This window comes from Aulostomus chinensis, chromosome 6 (genome assembly GCF_037954235.1).
Source record: "Aulostomus chinensis isolate RoL2024-O1b breed Wild chromosome 6, RoL_Achi_v1.0, whole genome shotgun sequence".
Classification (NCBI taxonomy): domain Eukaryota; kingdom Metazoa; phylum Chordata; class Actinopteri; order Syngnathiformes; family Aulostomidae; genus Aulostomus; species Aulostomus chinensis.
Window position 1 is genome coordinate 14,991,748 of NC_141325.1, and position 24,866 is coordinate 15,016,613.

Below are 24,866 nucleotides of genomic sequence, written 5' to 3' on the forward strand. Positions count from 1 at the left end.
ATAATCCATGATGGGAAGTTTATTATCCCCTTTACGCTGTTAAAACACAGTGTTTATAGTTTAAATTTAGCTTGTGTGTGTGTGCCTGTGTATTTTGAGCTTTTCTGTCTAGCACTGCTCACTCCACAGATATATATATACAGTGTGTTACATGACTCTTGAGCCTAAAACCATGGCCTCTATTTTATGTGTTGAACCCTTTTTGTATTATGTGTTGTTAAGTTATTTCTTCAGGAAGAAGGAAAATAAGTGAGACTGACTCAGAATTGCATTTTTTCAGGCTTAATTGCCATATTATATTAAAGTCTGTTAAGGAAAACCCTTTGATTGATAATACAAATAGAATATCAATAGTAATATTAGGTTTTGTTAAGGTAAATTTATAGATGCAATGTACATTACACATGCAGGTGGCTTTTCCTATATTTCCTATTTAGACTCTCTGTACTCCTGTTCAAAATTCCTGTGACAGCAAACTGGTCCCTTAAGTTCCCCGATTTGCCTCAAAATTAGTGAAGTCTTCATTAAAAACAAGCAAATAAGAGGTTGATTTTTTTTTTCCCAGTGAAAACTCTTGAGCCTACATTCTTGCATGATCCTTGCCTCCGCGCTGCCACCTCTGTTTACCTCTGCACCTTGGAAAACTCTATGTAAAGACCAGTCAAGTCGCATCAAGTAATTAGCTCCAGTAATCCATCTGTGGCTGGGTGCCTGATTATGTGATCACACCAAGGGGCTGACACCAAACCAGCTTCTGTCAAGCTTGAGGGAGCAGCTCACTGGGAATAGCTGCACATGAGAGCCAAGAATGACCCACATCATCAACATTCTGTAGTTTTTGACCTGATCTTGGTGGACTGGCGGAAATGAAACAGAGGAAATCTCTACATAAATACTCACTGAATCAGAGAACTGATTGTCAACAACTTGGGAAGAGGTGACTGGATCCAGACTGCGACCACGTAAGTTGACTACTGATTTTTTTTTTTCTTTTAGGTTTCCAGAACCGTAAAGAAACAGGTATGAGCAGGCATACATTTGAGGTATTTAGAAGTACTCATTACTCTGCTTAAGTTGTTTATCAACTTGGAATTGGAATTTTTTTTGGTATCAGTTTTCAAAAGTTCATTCATACTGTAATGGCTCTGAAAACACTTCCTGATAGGATGAGACGGCCCTTCTGCTAAACACCACCTTGTGTGACAAAAGCCGCCCATCTGTTCATTTAAGTAAGCCAAAGGAAAGAAAGTCCTTTTGAAGCAGCATTTTATCCGTCCAGATTTCAACATTCAATCTTTTACCGAGTGTAATTTATGAATCATTTGCCTACCAGAATCAAGAAACTGACATTTAAATTGTTAATATCACTAATCTCAGCAAAACGAATCAAGTCTGCCACGATACTCTCTGCCTCCTCAATTTAAGCCTTCGAGGAATTCAGACAAAAGCACCTGCAGGATTTAGGCCATTCTCAAAGGTTAAGAGTAAACCAGCAGATAAAAAGATTAACACAGCACAAATTTGAACGTGTTCTGGCCGCTGCTGAACTCTCAGAACATATCTGTTCATGAAAATGTTGATTGTGGCAAAAGGCTCTAAGTCTCATATCCATTTCATTCATTTTTGTTTTTTTATAATAATAATAATAATAATATAATCATGGTGAAAGCATGTTCATGTTGAATCAGGGAGGCAAGGGCTCATTAGTTTTAGTTGATGTACTGTGTTTGGTGTTTGGAACAGGAACAGTCATGGGATGTGGCGTCACGAAGTCCAACCAATTCAACAAACACTCCAAAAAAGGTAACCTATGATACGGACCTGCCTCAAGATAACTTAGTGTGTCATCATCTTGATATATCACCAGTTAAAGAAGTTCCACTTACATACATCATGTCGATTTAAGAAAAAAAAAAAAGTTTTTTGATGAAAAAAAGAAAAGAAAAAGAAAAAAATGATTTCATAAAGCTTGACTGTAGATATATGAATATGTCATCCTTTCAGCTCAGGTTTTCAGGTCATACCTGAAGTTTAAGAAGTGCTACATTCATCCTTCCATTTTCTTCTATTTATCCTGTTAAGGGTTGTGTGTGTGGGTGGATGGGTGTGGGGGGGGGGGGGGGCTATCCTAGCAACCTTCGGGTTAGAGGCAGGGTTCACCCTGGACAGGTCACCAGTCCATCACAGGGCCAACACATAGAGACAGACAACCATTCACTCTCACAGTCACACCTACGGTCAATTTAGAGTATCAATCAGCCTCGTCCCCTCTTGATGTCTTTGGACTGAGGGAGGAAGCTGGAGTACCAGAGAGAACCCACACAGGAACATGGAGAACATGCAGACTCCACACAGAAAGATCCCCTGCCTGAGCCAGGACTCAGTTACTCACTTTCCACTTGATTAACACATCAACTGCTCCCCTGAACCCAGAACCTTCTTGCTGTGAGGCGACATCGCTAACCACTGCACCACCGCACCACCTGTGCTGCAATCAATTTTTTGATAATATCACGGGGTACCACACAGTTACTCACTTTCCACTTGATTAACACATCAACTGCTTTTAACTAAAGAGTAAAATTTTTACTCAAATTTTTTTTTTTGCCCAAATAGTTTCAAGTAACTGAAACTGACAAGGCTTTGGTGATGTTGAGGATTTAAAGTTATTTGCACATCTCTCAAAACTGTTGATTTAACTTCGGGCCCGAATGCCTGCTGCTTGGTACTGTAATCATATCACCATTTATAGAGTTGTATTTAAAAATACCCTTGAATATAGTTGAATCCATGTCACCCACCTCCACTCAGCATTTAATACTAGTAAGTGCTAATACACACCTCTGTTCCATGACTGCAACCCCATAGTGAGTCACATTTTACAGTTTATATTTATCAGTACACATGCTTCACTTGAAAACAAGCCTTTGGGCTGATGCTGCTGAAAAATGTTTCAAGTAGCTAATCTTTGGGTAAGTAAAACAAATACAAATACTCATTAAAGGACTTTGCTGTCCTGTTTTACCCACTTTCATGTCCTGAATTCACAATAATTGAAAGAAAATTCACATTTTAGGTCCAATAAGCTGTCAAAGGTTTCATGATTACATGTTTTCATGTTTCATGTTACATGAATTGCAGTTTCTTTTTGCTGTATTATCTTACTCCAAGGCGGCACGGTGGTGCAGTGGTCAGCACTGTCACCTCCGAGCAAGAAGGTTCCAAGTTCAAGTCCCGGCTCCATCACGGGATCTTTCTGTGTGGAGTCTCCATGTTCTCCCTGTTCCTGTGTGGGTTCTCTCTGGTACTCCAGCTTCCTCCCACAGTCCAAAGACATCAAGAGAGGACGAGGCTGATTGATACTCTAAATTGACTGTAGGTGTGACTGTGAGTGTGAATGGTTGTCTGTCTCTATGTGTTGGCCCTGTGATGGACTGGTGACCTGTCCAGGGTGAACCCCGCCTCTTGCCTGAAGGCTGCTGGGATAGGCTCCAGCCCCCCACAACCCTTAACAGTATAAGCGGAAGAAAATGGATGGAGGGATGGATCTTATTCCAAATGTCATATTCTTAACATGTACTGCTCATCATAAATTTTTTTGTCTTTCATGAATCAATTGTAATAATCTTTGTCTGTCAAGGCAGGCTTTTCAATCTTAGCCACATTTATGATGACACAACTGGACATCTCGCTGTTTTTTTGTTTGCTATTTCTAACTCTGATACTGGCTGAAGTCTTGAATGAGTTTCTCTTTCCTTCATTCTGCTCTGCTGCATGCAGCTGTCACATGTAAGCCACATCTGTCCTGCTTTCTTTGTCTTGTTGTTGTCTGTCTGGGAAGAGAAGCCAGCTGTTGAAAAGACTGTAAACCAGTTACATCTGTGGAAACACCAGTAGTTTCAAACACTAAATACAACATATATGATTCATATTATGATCTCGAATTTGCAAAGTGTGTGCAATCTAAAAAAACAAAACAAAAACACGTGCAAATTAAGAAAATAATCTAGAAATTACTGCAAAATTCCCACATGACAGCAGTCCTGTTTTCAAAGGCCACTCAGAAATGTTAAAGACATCTATTTTTGATTTGAATTTTTTGGTGATCCGTGATTATCCTGTGAGTCTGCTGAAGCTTTAACATGTTTTGTTTTGGTTTTTTTTAATTAAGATTGAAATTAAGCACATCGACATCTAGATGCTGGTCAGCTTTTTTCTTTCCTCTTGTGTTTTGTCGATTTGCTGAAATTGCAGTACGTTGAGTTCTCAGGGCTGCCGTGAGTTTATTAGCTGAGAAAATGTGTAACGTATGGGATATCAAAAGCTTTGAGGCGTATTTCTAAAAACGTTCGAGAGCACTCTCAATAAAAACAGTGTGGTAGTACTCAGTATGTGGAAATAGTTACATCATTAGTAAATGTGCTGTCTGTGTTCACTCTGGAATATCAAACGTAGCTGCTGGAAACATGAATAAGCAACTTTCTGAGATTTTTTCTGCTCATCTCTGTTGCAGCTATAAAAGCTGCCATCCTGATCCAGCAATGGTACCGTCAGTATGTCGCCCGCACAGAGATGAGACGGAGGTACACCTGGCATATCTTCCAGTCCATCGAGTACTCGGGAGAACAAGCTCAGATCAAGGTTAAGACACCACACATCTTCTGTCAGCTACCAAGGAATAAACCAAGCTCATTTGTAGTCTCTCTCTTCCACCTGCAGCTTTATAATTTCCTCGGCTACCTCATGGACAATTTCACGCCATCGAGCAATGAACGTAAGACTTCTGAATGCTTCGAGAGTTTGGATTCACATGACTTGACCTCTGTAAAACTGAACTACTGGGTTTCCAGGGAACTTGATCTCCCACATCTTCAGGGAGAACGAGGTGTGTCGAGACGCTGAGTGGGAGAGGTACTTCTGTTACAAGAACATCGAGGTGCCAGAGATCTACTCAGGTCCTCACCTGACCTTCCCTCTAACGGTGGAGCAGGCAGTCAGCCTGGTGGAAGCCTTCAGGGACAAGAAAGTAGGTGAACTCCACTTCTTTATGGTTCTTATCCTTCTGTAGGTTTATATCGCTGTTATGGTCTAAGTATTCAACATTTAATTTAGTAGTCTGAGCTCATACAAGACTTTTATATACAGTGTGTTTTCAAGAGTATCACGCTGGGATGTAGGGTTGGAGCAAAGAAGCGATATTGCAGTATCCTCCTCCGCAATAGGATACATTGGCAAATACTGCTATTTTCACTAGAACAGCTGGTGTCATTTGACATGTTGTTCATGGTACATGAGAGTTTGTTATAGAGGCATAAAGCTATGTGCTTTTTTGTAAATACTGATGTATCTGACACGTCCAGTGTGAGGAGGCGCCTTGGAGAAAATCTATCATTTGAATCAACTGACTGTTCATATTTGTATTCTTTAGAGAAAAACATATATATTTATACGTATAAATTCATAACCTACTCTGATCAATTTGGTAATTAATGAGCATCCAGCGACCGTTGGCCCATGTGTTTGCTGATGAGTCTCTGTCCCAGTAGCAGCTGCACTCGCGCTACGTCCTCCAGCTCCTCCTGGAGACGTGGAAGCTGCTGCGGCTATTGCCAAACATCAATCGCATCTCCACCTGCCACAGCAAAGAAATAACAATCTGTGGTGAGTGTAGAGAAAATGTTTTCAGTCTGTTTTGTTTTGATTGAACAGTGGAGATATGGGATGTATGTGTTTCCGTCATTACAGGGGATTTACATGGACAGCTGGAAGACTTGCTGCTGGTTTTCTACAAGGTTTGGACGTTTCCTCCCCTAAACTGATGAACTATATTGAATGCATAGCCACCCATTTCAATCTGAGCTAAATAGTTCAATCAAACGCAGAGTATCCGAGAGTAAAACCTGAAATGAAAATCTCTTTCGGAGCCCTGAAGTATATCTTTTCCTTTTCTCAGTCTTTTTCAATCCACTGTTTTGGGGTGGATCATGTGTTTGCATTTGGATAGCAAGTAATTCTGCTCTCTCATCTCTGCTGTTGATGATATCGCAGAATGGCATGCCGTCCCTGGAGAAGCCTTACGTGTTTAACGGGGACTTTGTGGACCGAGGTAGAGACTCCATCGAGATACTGCTCATTTTGTTTTCTTTCCTGCTCGTCTATCCCGGTGATGTCCACCTCAACCGGGGAAACCACGAGGACCATATCATCAATTTGAGGTGGGGGGAAAAAAAAACAACAACCTACAGCTCATCAAACTAATCAATACCTAAATGATCTAGTAATGGAAGATTTAATAATAATCAGTTTTGTTACTGTTTGTCTGGCGGCTGTAGGTACGGCTTCACTAAGGAAGTGTTGACTAAATACAAGGTAGGTTCCTGCCGTGTGGTCATGTGGAAATTGTTTTATTTACTGCTGGCCTCTGTCTCCTCATCCCTGCTAATCAACAGATCCAAAAATGTGTCTTTATCCTTTCTATCTTTGGAGCAGCAAATCAAAATAGCTGAAGTCATTTATGCATTCCCAGTAAAGCTTGATATGGGGCAGTGCCATCCTCGTTCAAAACTGGTCTCTCCTCCCTGCTGCTAAGAGGATTTGAGGTCATTAAATAGTTAACTGCAGGACATCTGACTCGCTCGGCCTATGATGACTCAGGGAGGCTGTTGTGGAAACTTCAGAAGTACTGTTTTGTTTCCTCCTTAGGACCCCCAGAGCAAATACAGAGGGGAACAAATTATGAGCAGATATGAGATACTTGTCTGCTCAGTTTAGTCCACAAGATAGAACTTGTACCCTCGATTGAATTAATCCATGGTTAGAATGTATGATTCAATAAAAATAAATAAATAAATTGAGGTTTGAAATATCAACAGTGCATCGCAGGGCCAACACACATAGACAGACAACCATTCACACTCACGCCGGCGGTCAATTTAGAGCATCCAATCAGCCTAGTTGCCTTTTGCATGTCTCTGGATTGTGGGAGGAAGCTGGAGTACCAGAGAGAACCCACACAGGAACGGGGAGAACATGGAGACCCCACACAGAAAGATCCTGTGCCTGAGCCGGGACTCGAACCTGGAACCTTCTTGCTGTGAGGTGACAGTGCTAACCACTGCACCACCGTGCTGCCCTACATTATTATTTGATTTGGATACACTGGAAGTTCAAAGCTGCTGTTCTGGACTAATATCAGAATAAAGACGAATCAATAATGAATGGAAGAAACAGATTAGTACCACTGTGAGCTAAAACGGTCATGCTCAAGTTTTACTTGCAAAAAAAAGAAATATATTTATGTATATTTTTGGAAAACTTTTTGTGGAATGATATAAAAACATAAAGTTAAAATTTGAAATAATGTAATAAAAACTGTCATACTTCAGCATAAGAGACAAACACAAATAATGGAGTAGAAAGAAGGAAACATTTATCTAGTCCTTCCAAGATTTGAAGAACTATAAATAAAAAACAGCAACCCTTTGAATATTCACTGTATTAATTTCAGTCCTGTTATATAATCAGCAAAACATAACACTTTTTTTTTTACCATCAGTGAGTGGTACATTCTCCTTCCTCGCTTCTGTACAGTACAAAATACTGTAAGACAATTCACAAACCTACAAAAAACAAAACACAAATAACATTTTGCTGAAGCTACAAGCTGGCAGCTTCTTAAATGTTGCAAATTTCCATTCAAATTGAACAAATATTGTTTCCAAAAAAAAAGTCAAATGCATTCACAAATCATTTTCCATTTATGTTCCTCTGTAGATGCACGGCAAACGGATCTTGAAGCTGCTGCAGAAGATATTCAGCTGGTTGCCGTTGGCAACAGTGATAGACCAAAAGGTTCTGGTTCTCCATGGAGGGATTTCTAACACCACAGACCTCGGACTACTCGTCAAAGTGGACAGACACACTGTGAGAAAGCTTTCTTTCACAACTTTTGGATCAGTTATGGTACACAAATCTTCACGCTGGGTCAATATGCTGTCTTTTTCTAGTACGTATCAGCTCTGAGACCTCCAAAGAAAAGAAATCACAGCTCAGCGGGAACTTCCATTGACTCTGACATGGACGACGACTGTTCTAATAACAAGTTATACCAGCGCCGGACCTCCCTCATGTATCCTAAACAGTTTGGTGGTCGGGAGAGCTTCCAAAACCGCTCACTGCAGGACTTCTCCGACCGGATCAAAATCAGTATCGAGGAAGACCTGAAGATCTGCAGGAGAAGAGCTTCTATTTTCAATTTAGAGATCAACAAAATAGAAAAGGAAATGACCCCATCCCTATCCTCTGACTCGGTCAACAGTGACAATGCCAAAGACGAGTGGAAGCAGGTGATGTGACGCAGGAGTGAAACATTTGATTACATTTATTAGTATGCCGCACACTGGGATGCTCTCCATTTTCTTAGGATCGCCTTTCTTTTTCGTGAATCTCACAAACGTTAAATGATAGGCGCTATAAGTAGTATGACTGTAACGGAAAATAGAACAGGAAAAAAAAGCTAATATTGTCAGAAAATACTGAAATAAAACAATGGCAAAAGAAGTGCAAAAAAGTACGTACACATTACATTAGTTTAGTGCTCTGATCATTAAAAAAAAGTGCTTGAGTGACAGCATGTGTGTGTTTTCTATCAGTACGTAAAAGTACAGACAGGGATCATTTGTGACAGTGCAGTTCAGTCACTTTCACTCAAACAAACAGCTTTAACATTACAGAATCTTTTTAAAATTGCCAAATCACCACCAATAATCACCAAGCACCAATAATTTTCCTTGTACTACCACTCCACTTTTTAGTTAGACTTAAGTTTACATGTGATTATTATCCTTGAGCTCTGCATCCAGTAAATTGGTTAAGAGACGTCATTTTACCGGCTGCTATAGTAACTGTAGTAACAATCAAACTATAACAAAAATTTCCCGCAATATTTCAAAATTGTTGCTTTTATCCGCTAAAAGTAAACAGCTTGCTTTTAGAATGTTAATGAGACTCCAGACAACTTTCACATCAGTGTCACTAGAGAAGAAGTAGCATCGTACTAAAATGCCTTGAAGCTCATTCTGAATCCATCTTTTATCATTCTGAAGTGTTTAAAAAAACAAAACAAACAATGTCTCCTTTAGAATGTTGCCGCTTAATCCTTTTTCTTTGCCTCTCGCAGGCTAGCCTTGTTGTTTGTTGGTTTATTTCAGGCACCAACATGTCACAACAGTTTTATGTAGGTGGTGACATGAGGGAATAATGGTTAATTTGAGCTGAGGTCACAGGCTTCGCTGTGTCCAAGTGGACTAAATCAGCCCTGTGTCAGTAATCAACCCTCACCTTAGAGGGAGTGCTGCGGATTATTGCCATAATCCATCGCGTCATTAATCCCTGGATCGTGAGTTCAATCTGCTCTTGAATCTTCGTCACCACCTTAAGAAAAAGCTCTATAAATCATCTGGCTCAGTTGTTTGTTTGGTGTGTCAGGTGTAAACATGTGGACTGTGAATGAATCAGGGTCATGATGATGATGATGATGATGATGATGATGATGATGATGATAATATCCAGCCACCCATCAAGGATTTACGGTAGCTTTGAGGTGTATCTGCAGGTCTTGATACTTGAAATATGGCACAGTATGATACTCAGCACTGATAATGACAATCTTAATTTGAACAGGACTTTTTATACAGAAATTACAGCTCAAAGTGCTGAAGTACACATAAGATTACAGGGTGCGTTAAAAGAAGTGCAGAGAACAAATGCATAGCTTGGTGAAGAATGGTGGGGAAATAAGATTTCAGCTTTTTTTATTTTTGAAAAAAACACAATTTAATCAGAATGCGTATGTGTTGTTCCTCCAGTTTAAAACATAGCTGATACTTGTGTTAAATTCAGTGATTGTCAAATACATAATAAAATTAAAGCTGCAAGCAGCGTTGTTAGGGCCTGAGCCCCCGCCTAACCGCGGCCGGATCGCCGGCCCGAATCCAACGGTGCAATCGGCAAATCCCTAGGCCTTGTAGTTTAGGAGATACGAGCCTCAGTTCGCTGCACAGTGTGACTGCAGAGCTGAGAGCCGGCCATTTAAGAGCCCCTCCCTTCTCTGCTCGCTCTCTGCCATCTGTGTCAGAGTGGAGAGCAGAGGAGAATTTGACACTTTTACTGTGAAAACCAGTCATAACTCAGCATATGTGGGTCAAAAGTAGAATGTAAACACATCAGTGCGTAGAGTTTTTTGTCAGGAATTCAATGGTGTGCTTTTTGAAGGTGTGAGTGTTTTAGTTTAGAAGCTACAAGTGTTTGTTTGAGAGTATGTACATGAGGGCAGAGACCCTCCAATTGTGGTTTCCATGACTACAGTAAACAAATCTCTGCCATCTGTGCTAGAGTGGAGAGCAGCCGAAAAGTGTACATTTTTAGTGTGTGAAAAGCAAATAACTCTGCATATGTTGCTTGGAAGTGGAATATAATACCATATTTTTGTAGAGATTTTTCTGCGGAATCGACTGGTGTGTTTTGTGAAGCTGTGAGAGTTTTAGTTTAGACGTGAGAAGCGTTTGTTCGAGAGTTTGTACCATGAGAGGACACGGCCACCCCATTGACTTCCATTGTAAGCGTGAAACGTGTCTCCCCGACTTTGACGGCTTATAAAATCCAAACCGAGCGCGTAGTATATTAGCCTTTAAAGATTTTTGAAGAGCAGTGTTGGGAGAGTAATGTGTGAAAGTCTGGAAGCGGTGCCATTTACGGTTTAGGAGGAGATAGATTTTGTTCGGGGAGGAGCAAAAGTCCTCATTTTGACAGTTTTGTCCAATTTGTGGACATTCTGTTGTAGATAGGTGAGAGGTCAGAGCATATGAATTTCGTCTTGATGAGACGAGTGCAACGGTGTTGGTCCCGTGTCTGTGGGACATTCGTGCGAGCAGTTATAGCGCTCCAAATTTTTTGCGAGTTTTTTGGCTCCCTAGGTGGCGCTATTGAGTTTTTGCGAATTTTTTTTTTTAAATATAAAATTTTTCGCCAGACCGGACGAGTGTGCAAAATTTCAGCGAATTTCATGCATGTTCAGGGGGTCAAATAAAGGATTTACTTGGCGTGAAAGAAAGAAAGAATAATAGTGAAAAAAACTTAACAATTTCAGATATAATTTTTGCCACCATTGGTTTCAATGGGAGACCTCACCCCCCTCTCCCCCCCCGGACCCCCCTGTGATGTTTTTAGAGGCCTGTGATGCTCCTAAGTGTGTGTTTTTACTGCTTTTAGCGCTGACTTCGTGTCTCTCTGACTTCGAAACATAATAGGGTCTTCGCCCAGAAGTACCTTCTGGCTCAGGCCCTAATAATATTAAAACGCAGCAATTTCAGATAAAATTTTTGCCACCATTGGTTTCAATGGGGGACCTCACCCCCCTGTCCCCCCCCGGACCCCCCTGTGATGTTTTTAGAGGCCTGTGATGCTCCTAAGTGTGTGTTTTTACTGCTTTTAGCGCTGACTTCGTGTCTCTCTGACTTCGAAACATAATAGGGTCTTCGCCCAGAAGTACCTTCTGGCTCAGGCCCTAATAATAATAATAATAAAACGCAGCAATTTCAGATATAATTTTTGCCACCATTGGTTTCAATGGGGGACCTCACCCCCCGTCCCCCCCCGGACCCCCCTGTGATGTTTTTAGAGGCCTGTGATGCTCCTAAGTGTGTGTTTTTACTGCTTTTAGCGCTGACTTCGTGTCTCTCTGACTTCGAAACATAATAGGGTCTTCGCCCAGAAGTACCTTCTGGCTCAGGCCCTAATTAAAGCTGCAAGCAGCGTTGTTAGGGCCTGAGCCCCCGCCTAACCGCGGCCGGATCGCCGGCCCGAATCCAACGGTGTAATCGGCAAATCCCTAGGCCTTGTAGTTTAGGAGATACGAGCCTCAGTGCGCTGCACAGTGTGACTGCAGAGTTGAGAGCCGGCCCTTTAAGAGCCCCTCCCTTCTCTGCTCGCTCTCTGCCATCTGTGTCAGAGTGGAGAGCAGAGGAGGATTTGGCAGTTTTACTGTGAAAACCAGTCATAACTCAGCATATGTGGGTCAAAAGTTGAAAGTAAAGACATCAGTGCGTAGAGTTTTTTCTCAGGAATTCAATGGTGTGTTTTCTGAAGGTGTGAGTGTTTCAGTTTAGAAGCTACAAGTGTTTGTTTGAGAGTATGTACATGAGGGCAGAGACCCTCCAATTGTGGTTTCCATGACTACAGTAAACAAATCTCTGCCATCTGCCTGAGTGGAGAGCAGCCGAAAAGTGTACATTTTTAGTGTGTGAAAAGCAAATAACTCTGCATATGTTGCTTGGAAGTGGAATATAATACCATATTTTTGTAGAGATTTTTCTGAGGAATCGACTGGTGTGTTTTGTGAAGCTGTGAGAGTTTTAGTTTAGACGTGAGAAGCATTTGTTCGAGAGTTTGTACCATGAGAGGACACGGCCACCCCATTGACTTCCATTGTAAGCGTGACACGTGTCTCCCCGACTTTGACGGCTTATAAAATCCAAACCGAGCGCGTAGTATATTAGCCTTTAAAGATTTTTGAAGAGCAGTGTTGGGAGAGTAATGTGTGAAAGTCTGGAAGCGGTGACATTTACGGTTTAGGAGGAGATAGATTTTGTTCGGGGAGGAGCAAAAGTCCTCATTTTGACAGTTTTGTCCAATTTGTGGACATTGTGTTGTAGATAGGTCAGAGGTCAGAGCGTATGAAATTTTCGTCTTGATGAGACGAGTGCAACGGTGTTGGTCCCGTGTCTGTGGGACATTCGTACAAGCAGTTAGAGCGCTCCAAATTTTTTGCGAGTTTTTTTGCTCCCTAGGTGGCGCTATTGAGTTTTTGCGAATTTTTTTTTTTAAATATCAAATTTTTCGCCGGACCGGACGTACGTGCCAAAATTCAGCGAATTTCATATATGTTCAGGGGGTCAAATTAAGCGTTAAAGATTCCCGGATGAAAGAAAGAATAATAAGAAAAAAACTTAACAATTTCAGATATAATTTTTGCCACCATTGGTTTCAATGGGGGACCTCACCCCCCTGTCCCCCCCCGGACCCTCCTGTGATGTTTTTAGAGGCCTGTGATGTTCCTAAGTGTGTGTTTTTACTGCTTTTAGCGCTGACTTCGTGTCTCTCTGACTTCGAAACATAATAGGGTCTTCGCCCAGAAGTACCTTCTGGCTCAGGCCCTAATAATATTAAAACGTTACAATTTCAGATAAAATTTTTGCCACCATTGGTTTCAATGGGGGACCTCACCCCCCTGTCCCCCCCCGGACCCCCCTGTGATGTTTTTAGAGGCCTGTGATGCTCCTAAGTGTGTTTTTTTACTGCTTTTAGCGCTGACTTCGTGTCTCTCTGACTTCGAAACATAATAGGGTCTTCGCCCAGAAGTACCTTCTGGCTCAGGCCCTAATTAAAGCTGCAAGCAGCGTTGTTAGGGCCTGAGCCCCCACGCGGCCTACGGCCGCGTCCTTGACACCGGCCCGAATCCAACGGTGTAATCGGCAAATCCCTAGGCCTTGTAGTTTAGAAGATACGAGCCTCAGTGCGCTGCACAGTGTGAGTGCAGAGCTGAGAGCCGGCCCTTTAAGAGCCCCTCCCTTCTCTGCTCGCTCTCTGCCATCTCTGTCAGAGTGGAGAGCAGAGGAGGATTTGGCAGTTTTACTGACAAACACAGTCATAACTCTGCATATGTTGGTCAAAAGTGTAATGTAAAGACATCAGTTCGTAGAGTTTTTTCTCAGGAATTCAATGGTGTGTTTTCTGAAGGTGTGAGTGTTTTAATTTAGAAGCGACAAGTGTTTGTTTGAGAGTATGTACATGAGGGCAGAGAAGTGCCAATTGTGGTTTCCATGACTACAGTAAACAAATCTCTGCCATCTCTGTCAGAGCTGAGAGCAGAGCTGAGAGCAGAGCTGCCAGCTGGCCCATTAAGAACCCCTCCCCCGCTGCACTTTCTTTGATCTGTGCTAGAGTGGAGAGAGTGGAGGATTTCGAGAAATGTAGTGTGTAAAAGCTGAATAACTCGGCCTACGTTGGTGGAAAGTAACACAAAATACCATATTTTTGTAGGGATTTTTGTCAGGAATACAGTGATATGTTTTTAAAAGCTGTGCGATGTATGGTATAGACGTGAGAAGCATTTGTTCAAGAGTATGTACCATGAGAGGACACGGCCTCCCCATTGACTTCCATTGTAAGCGTAAAACGTGTCTCCCCCACTTTGAGGGCTTATAAAATCCAAACCGAGCGCGTAGTATATTAGCCTTTAAAGATTTTTGAAGAGCACAGTTGGGAGAGTAATGTGTGAAAGTTTGGAAGCCCTGGCATTTACGGTTTAGGAGGAGATAGATTTTGTTCGGGGAGTAAAAAAAGTCCTGATTTTGACAGTTTTGTCCAATTTGTGGACATTCTGTTGGAGATAGGTGAGGGGTCAGAGTGTAAGAATTGTTCGTCTTGATGAGACGAGTCCAACGGTGTTGGTCCCATGTCTGTGGGAGTTTTGTGTGAGGAGTTATAGCGCGCGAAATTAAAAAAAATTATCTTTTTTTTGTGTGGCTCCCTAGGTGGCGCTATAGACTTTAGTGGCGTTTTTGTTTTTGATTAGTGAATGTTGAGACATACCGAACGATTGTGCCAAATTTCAGCGAATTTCATGCATGTTCAGGGGGTCAAATTAGATTATGCGCGTTATGCGCATTATGCGCATATAGCGCGCACTCATTGAGAGCAAGAACAGTATAATACCAGGTTTTGAATGGGTGTGTATGTGAAAACTGGCTCCGGGCCGTCTGACCCAGTTGCCTCATGGGTGTTGGGGGGGCCTGGGACACTGTTTAGTGTGTGTTTTTAGTGTTTTTAGTGCTGCTAATGTGTTGCTCTGCCGAGCAAACATAATAGGGTCTTCGCCAGAAGTACCTTCTGGCTCAGGCCCTAAAAAATTAATGAAGAACAATGTGATGAGAAAAACAGGACGAGCTAATGAGGCTGGTGCAAAAACAATTTTATTTTCTAATCATTGTCACATAAATATGACATTTTTAGAGGGAAAAGCTTTTGCTCACCTGTAAGTAGGCAGGTGTGTCAGAGTCGAGTGCAATAGAGAAAAAGGAAACTTCATTGAAATTTTATATATATTAAAAAAACGACACTGTTTTGGTACTCAGACTTCCAATAGACAGAATAAAAATGTGTATTTTCCGAATAATTTTTTTAATTTTACATTTACTTGAGATTAAGAAAAAAACCTGCTATCTTCTTTTATTTTATTCATTCCTAATGAAACTGAAAATGTGACAATTAGTTGAGCCACGTGTGGAATAAGACAACCGTTTTACACGGGAGCCAGTGGTAGTTTTTAAATAAACAAATCCCTCTTGTGTGATGCTAGATCCTGGACCTGCTGTGGAGCGACCCCATGTCCCAGGACGGCTGTATACCCAACGAGCTACGGGGCGGCGGCTGCTACTGGGGTCCTGACGTCACCGAGGACTTCCTGAACAGACACAACCTGACGCTCATCATCCGCTCCCACGAGTGTAAACAAGAAGGTTACGAGTTCTGCCACAACCGGAAGGTGAGATCCGAAACTGACAACATCCCACAGGTCCTTCAGTCTGGAGTCATGAGTACCAACTCTGTGAGCCATCTTTCTTCTTCAAATGAAAAATTCACTACCTAAGCTACGTCTTTGAAAATCAGACAAGACATCAATCGGTGATGTGGATCTTTTCAGTGGTTTATTATTTGTTATTCTGTAAGAACATATATATATATATATATATATATATATATACATACATATACATATATGCTCCGTCTCTAGGTTTATTACCATGCATTTAGCAACAATTTACTCTATTTATAATTTATGCATATAAACTAGAATGAACTAAATGGTTATGTGTCTGTGGAACCTGTCACCCTTGAACCAACTAATAACTTTTGCCCAAATTTTACACTTAAATCCCACTTAAATCAAATTGCAGTTTGATACCACCCATAAATATTTACTTGTCAATCAGGCAATAACATCTCTCGCCTCATGCAGGTCCTCACACTCTTCTCCGCCTCCAATTACTACGACGTGGGCAGCAATCGGGGGGCCTACGTCAAGCTGGGCCCGGACCTCGTGCCTTATGTGGTTCAGTACCAGGCCAGCAGCATGACCAGAGAGCTCACCGTCAGACAGAGGTACCAACATACTCAGCTATAAATGACGGAAATGAATTAGTTTGTCTTTAAAACGTCAGAAAACATGACTCTTTAGATAGAGCTCGAGGTGAAATCCTCAGATCTTCAAATCCTCAGATCTTCAAATCCTCAGATCTTCAAATCCTCAGCTTGTTTTGTCCAAATCTGAAGCAGCTGATGCAAAGTTTCACAATTGAGAAAAAAAGTAACCAAGCCAAATTTGTTCATTTATGACAAAAAAGCATTTCATTTTCTGTCTTTTGTTACACATTTAAATGTTTGACAATCACTTTTAACCCTTTTAGCTTCCCTACATTTGTCTTTATTCATTCTTTCATGTCTGCTGTCACCTGCAGCGTGGGGCGAACGGAGCGCTCCGCCCTCAAAGTCCTGAGAGAGCAGCTGTTTTCGCACAGGTCGGACCTCATGTGTGCCTTTAAGAAGTTGGACGGTGAGAACACAGGTGAGGGGCCCGAGTTTCACAAACAAAGCTCCTGCCTCAGTGGATCAAGTTTAACCTCTCGGGTGTTAAACTTCTCACATGGACCTTCCTCTTTCCCCTCAAAGGACCATGAGGAAACATGAGTTTGTGGCTTTCGTGTTCGTCATAATCCTCATTCTCAGACAAAAAGTGATCAGACCAACCCAAGGCTTACCTCACAAAACAAACATTTGACAGTTTCACAGAAACTTCAGGTGAAACTGTTGAACCAGATCAGAGATGTAACTTTATTCAGATTTAACTTCATCCAAACTGAACCTGCAGATTATTTACAGTTTCTAACTGTGAACGTCATCATCAAACCTATATTTTTACAGGGAAAACCATCGGGAGTAAGGTCTCTCTTTCAAGGACACGCTGCTTGCTGTTCAAACATAAAACACAATAAGCAACCTACACTGACAAAAAAAGGCAATATAGCGAACAAATATAAGAAATAACACTATTGAATAATACAATTTAAGTTTAGAAATTAAAACAATCAAACCACTCAATTAAAAAACACTATAAATGCAGTTCAGTGTCACTAAAAAGAGATTTAAAATGATTAAATGGAATTAGCTAAGAGAGTTTGTGGTCGGTATGTAGCTCCATTTGTGTGGAGTCTAGTATTTAAAAGCCTGTTATTCCATCTCACTACTAATGGGATGGCTTTCAAGCATCAAATAATCTCAGTATGGAGTGCACTGTGCAGTTGAGCTAACATCAATAAGGCATGTCAGGAAGGATCTTTGTTTTGATATCAACGCTCTCTTCTCACTGCCAATCACGACTGGCCAACTACCTGAAATGTGATGTCCAATATTCGCTTAAAATCCGCATGTGTTGGAACAAAACTAACTCCATACATGGCTCAATGGAACCGCTGAATTTTCTTATTTCATCAATATTAAATTGAAAGAAACAGTGGATTTGTATTTTTGTTCTTGAAAAGTGTTACATTTGCAGGTGTTTTATATATAATATTCAGGAGCAAAATATCAAACAGCATGACTTGTGTAATATTCACAATGATAATTTTGTCACCTGTCAATTGCGACACATCCCCCTTACACCCTTCATGTCCCCACCGCTAACGTAAGAACAGTTCCATCAACCCAGTGAAACTTTACACATTTTTAATCTGGTTTGAGCTTGGCGACTGTCATTGTTAGTTGTTGAGTTGTGTAGTTTTTAACTGTGTGATTGTGTCTGTGTGGATGTCCTCCCCCGTCTACTAGGTCTGGTGTCTCTGAACGACTGGGTGTCTGCGGTGGAGAGTGTGATGCACCTCGGCCTGCCCTGGAGGATGCTCCGTGGTCAGCTCGTCACCTGCAAGCCCGGCGACGGCATGATCGATTACCACAGCTGGTTCGATGAGCTCGCCATCCAAGGACACAACACAGATGTAGGAAACACCTCAAGACCTCAGTGTCATCTCAAGCACCAGAGATAGAAAACACAAGTGTCTCATAAATCGTATTTTTTGTATTGTTGTTGTATTTTAACAAACCCTAACATCTGTGCTACATAATTACACATTTCTGGATGATTCTCGCTTCCTATATTTTGTGTCTTCTCCTCACACAGCATATCGAACAGAGTCTGCTTGAGACGTTGTATCGCCATCGCTCCACTTTGGAGACAATCTTCAGAATTGTGGACACGGACAACTCAGGTAAAATACAAAAATATCTCTGATATGCATTCACCAGGAAGCTTTCCTGAAATCCTCTTCAGCTTAATAGACTTCATATTTGAACTTTTCTCTTGTTATGCGATTTTTTTTCTTCAAATTTAACATTTTACATCAGAGTCTATCAGTTTCACAGGAAAAACTCCACCGTTGAAGTTATCCTTATTGTGTTGGTACTTGACACAAATCATAAAGAGAGAAAAGATAGACCGCAAAAACTTTCCTGCCAATTTAAAAAATAGAAATACGAAGAGATGAACTTGCTTAATGAAATACTATGGAACCGCTTAAAGTTTTGTTGAGAGAATGCAAAAAGATCTCGTAAAGTATTGAGTTTTTAGTTTTTTTTCAACAATCAGATTTTTAAACACTGCATGAAATGTTTTGCAAGATTTCTTAAATTACTGTGTTGTTTTTCCAGCCATGTTTGTTTCTTCTTCTTCTTCTTCTACTTCTTCTTCTTCTTCTTCTTCTTCTTCTTCTTCTTCTTCTTCTTCTTCTTCTTCTTCTTCATATCTCATCTTGGGCACCATAAAATACAGACAGATACAAAAAAAATTAAGAGGAACAATACAAAGCGAAGTACAGAACAATTAATTTGCTAACTTGAATTCCATAAAAATTTACTACAATACTTCGATTTTTGTTTCCATATCTCTTTCCTTGAGAAGACACCGTGCTACGCCAAGCTAAGGTTGATTTTGATATATTGAGGTAGGGTTTGAGTATCTAGTGAGTGTCCACATAACAAGGCAGTCTCAGTGCAGGTGAAAAGTGTGTCAGGGCCTTGTTGAGTGCAGAGAGACGACAACCAAGTTCAGGCTGCCCTAATCCTCCTGTAGCGTGCTGCAGAGGCCACGGCAGGTCGCGGCGCCAGAATCCTCCCAGTTAATACGGAGATTAACCCACTGATCTACTGTTCATCTGACTCCCTCGTTCATCTCTGATCAAATTCTGCTCTTCCTGGTTCTGTGTTTCTATCTCACTTCATTTCTAACATCTTTCCTGTCCTGCAGGCTTCATCACCATGGAGGACTTCCGGCAAACGTGGAAGCTGCTCAGTGTCTACCTAAAGATGGAAATCACCGACGAGGCCATCTCTGACTTGGCCGTCACCATCGACAGCAACCACGATGGCAGCATCGACATCGATGAGTTCATGGAGGCCTTCCGCCTCACAGACAAGAAGAGCAGGTTGGAGCGAGGGCGCAGCATGTTCATGGGGACGGCCACCGACCTCACCGCGCTGGAGGGAGACCCCAGTATCTGAGCAGAGACAAGCTGACACCAGCCCTGGTCAGCGGGGGGAGAGATGAAACCAGAGCAAGCTGCTTTGATGACGCACTTTAAGACGCTGCTGAGCAACAGCCATGTGGATCACACGGGATTAGGGCATTCAGAGTGTCTGATGGGAATGCTCATTTTAATTCAGAGTTAATGTGGGAGTAACAAAATAAAAGGACAGCGGGAAACTTTTTTTTTTCTCTCTTATCAAGTTAGAATAGTCATAAAGTCAACAAACAGAAATAAAAAAAAAAAACCAGCTACTGTGATCGCAGTTACAATGAGGGGTTTGTTGCATTCAATGCACACCTTTCACCTTTTTTAAGAGCAGAAAATGTGTTGAATTATGTCAGAGACTTTATAGATGAAAAGAGTAATACCTTCACAGTGACTCTAAGCCAATAAATGTACTTAACTTTTCCATTTTAAAAATTCTTACTTCATGATTCAAGTCTCCACATCACCCAAACCAGCTGTGATGTCACAAATCACACTTAGAGATACACACATAAGAAAGAGATATCGGGTGAGCATGGAGAAAAAGGTCCTCCTACTTCTACTGAATGTAAATACAGACAACTGGAGTCAAACTCTGCATGTAAACTCTTCACCTGACGGACTGTAAATGGATGGTTTTTAGATCCTCGTCAGAAGTTGTCGGCTCCAAATGTCTGTAAATGGCTACTTTGACGTATAGGCTCAAAATTTTCATCAGGTTTGTTTAAAATTCAATAATTCAATTGGAGTTGAAAGAAAGTAACCGCGTATATGTAAGCTTTCAGAAATATAGAGTATATATCCAAAAATAGCTGAATGCTATGTAACTGTGGATTTCAAAATGTTGATTTGATTTATTTAGCAGAGATAAAAATAACAGAATTGTTCAGCTCATGAGGAGCGTTAAAAACCGATTCCACACATGTACGTTATTGCCAGGTTTAGTAACAACTTACTAGAATCTTTAGAAATGTATCCATGTAATCTAAATTGACAATAATGTCTCTGAAAAAAGTAGAGGAAGGGTGTTAAGGGTGTCTCTTCCTCGTGGTCTTCCTCACTCAAGGACCTCTGCCAGTAGTTCGCTCATAAACAGTTTTCGAGATCTGCACTAAATCCTGCATATTAATAGATATTATGAAGGCTAACGATGGGAAATATTTCCTCAGAAATTACTGAAAGTGACTTGCAATGCAAAAGGAAGTCAAAGAAGTCCATGGATCTGGTCTTTGACCTGGACTTCTGCCAAAATGTAATGGACTCTTCCTCAGTTTGCGCCCCTTCCTTCCTCCAAGTTTCTAAAATCAGCCAAGTGGTTTTTAAGAAGTCCTGCTGTCAGAGATGTGAAAACATCATCTTCCTGGCAGAGGTAATGGCTCTTCTTGCTGTTGATTTTTTCTTTATTGGCAGTGTGCATAAAATTAATCATTAACATATAAGGAAAAAAAAAATCAACGGGCGGCACAGAGGTGCAGTGGTTAGCACTGTCGCCTCAGAGCAAGAAGGTTCCGGGCACAGGATCTTTCTGTGTGGAGTTTGCATGTTCTCCCTGTGCCTGCGTGGGTTCTCTCCAGGGTGAATCTCACCTGAAGGCTGCTGGGATAGGCTCCAGCCCCCTGTGACTCTTAACAGGATAAACGGTAGAAAATGGATGGATGGATGGATGGATGGATGGGGAAAAAACAATCACAAGACAGACTGAGACTGTGCGTTCTTCCAAAGTCAACAAAATACAACACTACAGTCTTGAAGCAAAGATTCAGAAAAAGTTAATATTACTCATTCTATCAAATATAAACCAAATCTACTTTCCACCAAGCAACAATTCTTTTCTGCTTTTTAAAGCTTTGTGAGCAGGTGTCACTCTTTTCATCAACACTGATCTACAGACGAAACAGATTCAAGGAACCAAATAGAAATGAAATGCACAAAAATATGCGCAAATGAACTGCAACTACATGTTGCTGGTGCCTTAGTGGTGGAAGTTTGAGTGGTGAAGTAGTCAGGAGTGCACTGATAAGGTTTCGTATCAGTGCCTAACGCCAACAAAGAACTGGGTTCCATCTATGTTTCAAAGCAAAGCCCACAACCTCACGCAGAACAGAGAACTCATGCTTTTACTCTTCGTAGCATGTACGACGATCATAAAAATAACAGTGTTTATCTTTCACAAGTAAATCTGCACCGTTGAATGTGTCATAAAGCTCTGATTTAATGTTATATAACACAGTGACTGAAAAATCACTTAATGCAATAAAGGTTGTTTTTTTTAGGTTGCTGACTGTGTAAATTGTTTACTGTCTATTATAGAATTTATTTGTGTGAGGGTGTTTGTGTCTGACTTTAGGGATGTTTATAAAGTGAAAAAGTGGATTATTAAAATAAGTTTCTATCTTACCCCTCATTTGCTGTTCCTTTTAAATGCTGGAGTACCTTAATTTTTAAGAGTTACATCTTTTACCACTAGGGGGCACAAAAGACCAAATAGTACAGCTTGCCAAACATCGTTTTACTCTGAGCGCCTAATGCTGCGTCTCATATGGGACTGGCAATTAAGAAATCCAATAATATGAAGATAATAACCAGAAACCACCAGAATCTCCTGCAGCAATAATTTTATTTTTGAATGTTTCCAGGGCTTGTGTCTGAACAAACTTGAATTTAAAATGCATGAATAAAGTTATGAAATACAAACTTCTTGTTCGTACTATGATGTAGCAAAATTCTACAAGTGAAGCTACAGGCAGAAGGTGGTTAGATTCAGATTCGGATTCAGAAAAACCCAGCGTTGCATAATGAACGATGACAAGTGAAATCGAAATGAAAGAAAATCTTTCACCAGCACTCATGAACATAGTAGTGTCTCGTTTCTTTGACCACTTTAAAAAAAGAAAAAAAAGTTTAACACCAGAAAAAAGAGTTTTTTGAGGTAAAAGCTGCATATTCAGAGTCAGAGGTGCATCTAAAAAGACTGGCCAAATTTGTGAAAATAGGATAAACATCGATAAAACGATTAAAATAGTAGAAAAAAAGTATAGAGGCGTAGAAATCAAACTCAAAAGTTAACGTGTGAAGTTGACATTCCTGGCTGTTTGGTGAGTTTCCCGAGCTAGGCTAGCAAGTTAACAGCTCCTCACTTTTGTTAATTCTCAGGCAAGACAATGAAATAATTATACAATTCCGCATCTTGCTCCGCTTCAGATGTGCTGCTGGACATTCTCTTCCCCATCAACAATTTCGTGTTAAGTTCTAATATGTTTTGTCAGGAGAGGAATCACTTGGCATCGTCCTAACTTCCCTCCGCACGGTGCCCCTGACCCCCCACATGAAAACTGACATGCTGGTGACAAGTGGGACAAAGGGGAAAGCGGTTTTCCAGTCAAGCTGGAGGGAGGGGGACTATTGTTCATTGTTTGCATGCAGGTGGTCTTACAGTTGCTAAACTGCTGCAGAGCTCTGCAGGGATGAAAACAAGTGAAGCGTCTCAAAGTACTTGTGTGACAAATTTGGCATCAGATAAAAGCTTGAATGTGATTTTAGATAACATTATACTAGACTGGATACTTTTAAACTGATAAAAGATCGTATCACCTTGTCGAACTGAGTGTGCCCAAGCAGCCAGTAATGATTGCAAGAATAAAAGTTGGTATTAGAAGGGAAAAAAAACAAACAACTGGAGAAAACTTTCCAGAGAGGAAACTCAAACATTTTTCATCGAAGTGTGGAAAAAGAGATATCACCAGAAGGTGCCTGAAACCTGGAATTAATTCAGGAATTTTCTCTCAAAACATAAGATAGACATTTATGTCAGTTTGTGATTTTTTTTTTCAACAAGTGCTCAATTATTCAAAAGTATTCAATAATGTCCTTTTTAATGTCCTCTTTAAATTTAGATAAGTTGACCACTTGAGGGCAGCAAAAACAAGTTGCCCACACCAGACAGACAAGTTTGTATTAGAAGTTTTCTATGTTTTTTTTCTGACAGAAAGTCACAATGTAGATAATGTTGTGGAAGAGTTTTGCTGCCCAAACCAAGAGAGCTAGTCAGCAAAACTCACAGTTTTTCCACACCCAAAGATTTGTTAACTAGGTCCTCTGTCTCCGTTTTCTCTGAATGGATCTCAGGAGTTGCTCCGCACATTATGCTTCTGCAAATTTTATGTTCTCTCCCCGCTCAGCTGTTTGAGGCTATGCAGCTTTTTTCAAAGTTTCTTCCTGGTCAAGAGGAGTTGTGATGATTTGTAAAAGAATATAAACTTCTATTAACACTGAAAACAAAGCTTACACCAATGGTCCTGCAGTGTAGCCCAGACTAAATTCATGTTCACACTGCTAAAAGAATGTGGCCCAAACCACTTCAGAACGCGTGTGAGCAATCGGGGTTCACCACATCGGATCTGGGTGTAGCTTGAGTCCTCACGCCCAGGATACATCTGTTAATACCAGGTAGGAACAGGGCCTCAGTGTTTGCATCCTCAGTGGTGAATGCCATCATTTGTCACATCCCTTCATTTTGGGTTTTGGTCTCTATGACATAATGTGGGAAATAGCCTGGCGATGTCCACCCCCACCCACTGAGTCAATGATATGAATTTAGTTCCTTAAAGCTTAGCTTGGTGTCTATGGGAATTCACCTAAAATTGGGTGCAAAAATGACATACTGGAAACTGTCAGGAAAACACAATGTATTTGATGTAGCAATACTGAACAGCAGTGTCCAATCAGGAGGAAGCTAAATAAAACGACAGACAGTCACGTGACATTTGGTGAGTGAGGATAAGAAGCGCTGACGTCTGGTAAATCCTCGATCCTGTAGACAGCAGCCAGTGCAGATGTTCATCTTCATTTCTGAGCTTTTATTTTGGAGGGGATTTTTTGGACGTTGATCTACAAGTCAAAACTTCACCAGAAAAGGTCTGATATCTTTGAGCAGATATCACACTTGATGATCAGAAAACAACGGAATCCCCTGACAACTAAAATAGATTCTGTATTTGCTAATTGAATCACGATAAATGACTCAATCGTGAGTTAAATCCATTAATGTTGACATAAAATTTGGAATTTAAGGGTTCTTCTTATGAGAATCCATCTGTAACTCACCCCAAACTATGATATTAATGTAGTTTAATCATTTACAACCAAATCGCGGAGTTGGGTTGCCCGAATATCATTCCACTTTTTTTTGAT

General features: G+C 40.9%; 1 protein-coding gene across 1 annotated transcript; it reads left to right on the forward strand.

The window, feature by feature from the left end:
* Window positions 1-469: 469 nt before the first annotated feature.
* On the forward strand, window positions 470-22,078 carry ppef2a (protein phosphatase with EF-hand domain 2a). The gene is made up of 17 exons (XM_086206717.1): window positions 470-962; window positions 1,744-1,803; window positions 4,514-4,641; window positions 4,720-4,774; window positions 4,851-5,026; window positions 5,547-5,661; window positions 5,746-5,792; window positions 6,049-6,215; window positions 6,333-6,369; window positions 7,774-7,923; window positions 8,007-8,345; window positions 15,416-15,601; window positions 16,076-16,218; window positions 16,575-16,681; window positions 17,941-18,107; window positions 18,290-18,377; window positions 19,412-22,078. The coding sequence occupies exons 2-17, from the start codon at window positions 1,752-1,754 to the stop codon at window positions 19,663-19,665; spliced, it is 2,211 nt and encodes a 736-aa protein (XP_086062843.1). The 5' UTR covers window positions 470-962; window positions 1,744-1,751; the 3' UTR covers window positions 19,666-22,078.
* The last annotated feature ends 2,788 nt before the right edge of the window (window positions 22,079-24,866 follow it).

Coding starts and splice junctions, on each gene's coding strand:
- ppef2a (XM_086206717.1), top strand. CDS start 1,752: ATGGGATGTGGCGTCACGAAGTCCAACCAATTCAACAAACACTCCAAA. Junction 15,602..16,075: donor AGTTCTGCCACAACCGGAAG/GTGAGATCCGAA, acceptor CGCCTCATGCAG/GTCCTCACACTCTTCTCCGC. Junction 16,219..16,574: donor GAGCTCACCGTCAGACAGAG/GTACCAACATAC, acceptor TGTCACCTGCAG/CGTGGGGCGAACGGAGCGCT.